We start from the raw sequence: 6,024 nt of genomic DNA on the forward strand, positions 1-6,024 counted from the left end.
CCCCCCGGCCAGCTTTCCCCCAGTTTCTGTACTGAGCATGACGTCCCATGGTGTGGAATGTCCCTCTGGCCAGTTGGGGTCAGCTGTCCTGGCCGTGCCCCCTCCCGGGTTCTTGTGCCCCTCCAGCCTGCTCAGTCAGTAGAGCATGGGGAGCTGAAAAGTCCTTGACTAGTGTAAGCACTGCTCAGCAACAGCTAAAACATTGGTGTGTTATCAACATTGTTTTCACCCCAAATCCAAAACACAGCACTGTACCAGCTACTAGGAAGAAAATTAACTCTATCCCAGTCGAAACCAGGACAACCAGTTACTCACAGCTTCAGGAAAACTACATAGTTTGTTCAGGGTTTGGTGATAGTATCCTCTCTGTTCACAAGCTGCTTCTCCTTAGTAGATGTTTTAAGCACAAAGCTGACCTTGTTTAATGGATATTCTTGCTCATCTTCCATACAGGCTGCCATTGAGAGAAATGCACAGACTGTATTGTTTTAAAAAGTGTTAGCACTGTTTCTAGTATTGTCTTCTTAGCTTGGGATGAAGGATTTTAAAAGCATTTCTTTCTCACCACTGACACTGTGTGTTCACTTTTGCATGCCATTAGTCTTCTGAGCAAAACCAGCACCGATCTATTTCTCTTTCATTGCTAAAGGGTTTCTCTTTCCAATTTCCGTGATCTAGTACAGCGAATTGTTTTCAAAGGCATTGGGAGAATACTTATGTTGTGTTTAGTTGCACCAAAAGAAAATAGTTCTGACTAAATACAGTAAGTATCTGGCAATGTAAAAGAAATCTTAGGAAGAAGATCGTGAAACAAATTCAAAGTTTGCATTGTAGCTATGTAACTCCCCTTGCTCTCTCCAGCCAACAGTTTTCATCTTCCAGATGCAAGACCCTGTTTACATTGGATATTTTGTTTTAATTGTTTTATTTCTTGAAAAAAATCTAGAAGTTAGACCTTGGGTCCTGTCCATAGCAAAAAATAGAGACTGTTGTGACAGTAGATTTGAATAACCTTTTGCAACTTCTGGGCGATATTAGCTGCAGTATGAGTCGTCTTCTAAAGAGCTGCTAATTTTGCATTATCCTCAAGAAGTGAGTTAATAATATGTTCTAAATGGGCTTCCTATTCTTGGCACCGCAAGGCATTTTCTCCCTTGTCTCTGTTTTAGAGCTGAAGCTCTTGAAAGCGAGGGCTGCCTCTGTTCTGCATCCCATGCCGCATCGCTTGTCCTTTGTTAGCGCTGGGTAATAATAGCAGTAGTCTTGTCTTCTTGTCGGTTGATAAGCACTTGAGCTGCATCTCAAACAGAGCTGACTTTTTGAATGACTGCTCACCCAAGCAAATAAATAGCTCGCGTCTGCGCAAGATCCTTGGATGTCAAGGTACCTGGCAGCCGGTGCTGTGGAAGTGGGGGCTCGCTTCATGCTGAGCAGAGCTGGCACACCCAGCGTGCCGCAGGCTTTTCAGCTGGCTGAAGAGGTGTACGGTGATTTACTAACCTCATCTAGCGCTAAACTCTGTGGAAGTGGACACATTTATGGTATATAAAAGGTTATGAAGAAAATAGCCAAGCGTTGCGTGATAGAGGGGATTTTTGTTTTTACTGGAGTTCTCACCTCCTGCAAATCCTGTGGCTTTGATGCGATATCCTAGAAACACCCACAAACCCACTTGCCAGGGTTTCCAGAGACAACATCGCTGCCAATTTTACCACTTAGAACTTACTTTTCAAAAAGACCTCCAAGACCTAGATTTTCTGGGAGGACCAGAACCAGCACCACTTCTTCCAACCCGGCTGGTACGTTTGAGTTTCCTGATACCAGCTTGGTGAGGTGATTCTACATCCAGATGGAGATAGGGTCACTGCCCCAACAGCCCAATGGGCTGAAGGGCGAGTTTGGTATTTATGATCATCGTGTGCTTAAAACGTCTTCTCTCCAGCCATCTGCAGCACGCTTCTGGGAAAAAAAAGAAAAACCTGTCTGTGTCTCACTTGTATTTGTTGTCTGTTTTTCCAGTACTACCTGCAAGTGCACACCCTTTCTCTATGTATCATATATAAAAATATATATGTATATGTATGGAGAGATATATAACATATATATTATATGCAGAGATTTGTTTTTACAGCATATATAATATGTGCAATCATATTATATACAATATCTGTAAAAGGAAATTCTGTTCCAGTGTTATCTCCCAGCTGGAAATTTGTGGCAATGAATTTGCACGTGTGTGACTGCTCCCTCCTCCTCCAAGACCAGGAATGGCAACTCACAGTGGGTGTCCTGCATCTCAGAAGACATCTTGGATGTGCCAAGTTTTAGTCCACATGGCTGAAGATGGCTGAAGACTCATTATTCCCTGCTAAACGTTCTGCTTTGGCTCTCGTATGTGCTTTGTTCCCACTTCTGCAGCATGCTTTCCACTTCATGGAGCCTAACGGACAAAGGAGAGCCTTCCCTTACTTGTTCAGCTGGAGCCCACTGGAGTCAACACAAACTTCTGCTGCCACTGCTGTTGGGAAGCCCAAGGGGCCTCTAGAGTTGAAATCATCCCTCGGGACACCTCATCTTCCTTTATGCTCTCTGTCTTCTAGAAGCTCCAAGTGTGACTAATAAGCAATAGCCAGCCAAGTTCAACTCTTCATTTCTGTTAGGCCCATGACCCCTATTTTGTTCTAGAAAGTATTTATTAGTGTCATGGAAACAGGATCTCCAATTCTCTCCATGTTGCAGTGAACAAAGGAATCCGGAAAGCATTCATGAGTATTTCGAAGGGCAATTTCGAGGGAAAAAATTCCTTCTATCAGTGAAGAACTAACTGCAAAACTGGTGTAAAATGTTCATCGTCCATCTGAGGAATAATTGTGTTGCTCGCAGTGATACAGCCTAGAATAAAGATGACAACCTTCATGCTTCAAAGCACGAACTGATTTACCATCCAAGATCAGGAAGAATTTTTTCCATCGCTTAGGCACGTTACAGGACATGTCAACTTTTAGTTGACATATCAGACATGGGCCACTGAGCGACTAGACGGCCACATGGGGTAAAACATGCGTCTGCTCTCATATGTCTGGGGACACTGAGCAGCTGGGCCATGGTTCTGCAGGGAGACAGTGTCCAACCAAATATACCCCAATCAGAAGAGGAGCACAGACCTTGAGGAGTCACTGCTCTGCTCTGGTATTTCCATAGCCAGCATGTTTATCATCTTTGAATGTTTCCTCACTAACCCCTCTCATCCACAAGAAGAGCATGGAGTGTTAGCACTTTTAAAGCCTTACATTTCTTCTGAGCGTGAAAGAGAAACATCTCGCATGAGGATCTAACCAGTCATCATTTAACCTAACCTGCATGGATGTGCTCCCACTTTCTTCCTTAGTCTTCTTCCTTGTTTCTTGAATTGAACGTATCTGAAATCTTTCCATTCTGAATGATTTTTCTTCTGATTCCAAACCCCAATAATTAAGATTAAGGCTCAGTCTGGAGAGATACTGGGAGAAGAGCTTTTACTTCCAGCACAAGCTAGATTTTACAATACATATATACAAACTGGCTGCCTGTGGCCTTCTTCAGAGCATCCATGCTTCCTTCCTTCTGCCCCAAAATGACAGGGGATGGAAGTGCTACCCAGGCTTGTGCTAATTAGCAAGTTGAGAAACGTTGGAGAGTTGGGGGCCAAACTCTTCCCATATCGACTTCTCTTTTTACCTCCAGAAAAGCAGAAAGAACCTTAAGGGTTGTTCTACGTGGGGAACTAAGAGTAGTTTCCTCCACCATGAGAGAATCCACGGCTGAAAAAAATGTACATCTTCCAGCCCCATCACAAGCAAGAGAGAGTATAGTGGGGACAGGTCTGGAGAAAATGGCACTGCACTCCAGTATTCTTCACCAAGGAAGAGGCACCCATAGCCAGGCCTAAGATCCTTGAAGTGAAAAGGTTGAAGGTCTCTGAACCACCTTTGAATCCACTCCTTTTCTTCTCTGCACTTTCTTCATCTTCACTGAGAAGATTTCTTGCCCCGGAACTTCATCTAAATATGGTTAGGAAGAAACTAGTAGCTAGCACTGGCCCCAGGAAGGCCGGTTAGGAGTTAAGAGATCTGTTTCAGGATGTTTCCACCACTTATGAGAATTCCACGTTCTTCCTTGTAGGCGCATAGCTGGTGGAGACACAGACACAAGTTTGCATGCTCGATCCATCAGGCAGAGGCAGCGGACAAGGAAGAGTTACCAGAGCTGTCAAAGACACTGAGTGCTGTGTATTGGATACATCTTGCTGAGCTTGTCCTGGTATCTTCAGAGTGGCGTTCAATCACCAAGTGACAGAAAACCAATGTCTTTCTTGTAGGGTGGGTTGGGTCTCTTGCCTTCATTCTTCCAGCAGCAGCAGTGGCAGTATGTTTTAAAATAAGACCCTAGCAACTCCCAGGTTCCCCCAAAACAACTGATGTTCCCTCCTAAACAAGCAAGGAAACAAGTTCTCCTGTTGGTGGAGTTGTCTGCCCAGAGCCCTAATGGAAGCCCTTGATTTCTTGCAGACACTGATGAGTGCCACTCAAGCCCCTGTCTGAATGGAGCTACCTGCGTTGATGGCATCGACTCTTTCAAATGTTTATGCCTTCCCAGCTACGGAGGGGACCTGTGTGAGATCGGTACGGCCTACCTGGCTTCAGCTAATCTTACTAACTGCTGCACTACCTCGTTCCCACCCTACCCCCCAAAAAAAGCTGATCCCAAGTGCTTCCATCAGTCCTGCCCTCATCTCAGTGAGCTAACCTCTAACAGCAGCTTAAAATACAGTAGGGAAAAGCTTTGAGAATTTTGCTTGTGTATTTTGATTACTTTGTTCATCACAGCACCGTGTCCTCTAAGATTCCTAAGCAGAAGCTTCTGGTGTCTTGTTCAGCTTTCTCTAAGTTTCTCTAGTGAAGCTCCATGCAGATTGTAACGGTGTTGATCACAGAAGTCGCTGTCTCTTTGGGTCAAGGGTCTTTCTGTTCATCTGTAACAGTAGGGAAACATCTGAGTACATCTTCACCCCAGGCAAACTCTCTCTGCTAGACTGGAATTTCATGGAAGGATGCTTCAACTGAGCCATGCAAAATGATAGTGTTTCTCTCTGTGAAGATGCAGCTGAGAGAAGCCTCGTTCACCCCAGGAATCTCCACCGATTTGACACAGCATGACATTTTTGTCATCTCTTCACTGTGGCTTCCTGTGGCAAAATCAGCAGGGAATGTATATCTTTGAGAAAATGTGAAGTGACCTATTTTTCCATTAAAATTAGGTACCCTGACCTGCACTAATACTTCTTTTTGTTTCTACAAGGAAAGAAAAAAGGGTTGGTTTTTTCCTTAAAGCTGATGAAAGTCCAAACTTTTATCAGCTTAGCTGAGGGGAAGCTCTCCTGCTTTGCTCAAACAAAAGAGGAAGAAGGTTGCAGTGTCTTCTTCACCTTGGCACAAGTGATGATGATATATATTGGATTTTCTCCTCCCCTTTCTCTGCATCTCTCTTTCTGCTTCCAATATGATCATATGGAGTAGACCATAAGAAGGCAGCTCAGGATCATTGGACCGTCTGTCTTAACATCACTTTCCTAATGCAACCTAATCAGCCTCTGATTTCCCCATCCCTGCTACCTGTTGTTGAAGATCCCTGTAACAGAACAAGAGACTTTCTACCCTGCAGCCACTTACGACCTTGTTTGTTCCAAGCCAGACTTAATTTCCTCTCTTCTATGATTTATGGGCTGTGATGCCTGGGGCCCATAGCTTGGGAGATGCAAGAGGAAGCCAGTGCCCCAAATTCAGTGGTGAATGTAAATCTTCATTATTCCCGTGAGGAAACCTTCCATTCTACAACATCTATCGGTCTCTAAGAACAGCAGGACACCGTAGGTGAGCTCTGCCATCTGTGCACACAGCCAGTCCTTCTTGTCACCACGACAGCGTTCCTACCAGGGAACAAGCTTTTCATCATTCTTTTCCAAGACGATTGCTGTCATATTTCCCC

At 44.4% G+C, this 6,024-nt stretch overlaps 1 protein-coding gene across 1 annotated transcript in view; it reads left to right on the forward strand.

Moving 5' to 3' along the window:
- The window catches only part of ACAN (aggrecan), a 30,117-nt gene that overhangs the window by 18,257 nt on the left and 5,836 nt on the right, over positions 1–6,024 (forward strand). Inside the window, exon 16 of the mRNA XM_009335234.1 lies at positions 4,548–4,661. Coding sequence (XP_009333509.1) covers positions 4,548–4,661 — 114 coding nt within the window. The remainder of the gene's footprint in view (positions 1–4,547; positions 4,662–6,024) is intronic.

The sequence above is a fragment of the Pygoscelis adeliae genome, unplaced genomic scaffold (assembly GCF_000699105.1).
Source record: "Pygoscelis adeliae isolate BGI_AS28 unplaced genomic scaffold, ASM69910v1 Scaffold21, whole genome shotgun sequence".
Taxonomy (NCBI): domain Eukaryota; kingdom Metazoa; phylum Chordata; class Aves; order Sphenisciformes; family Spheniscidae; genus Pygoscelis; species Pygoscelis adeliae.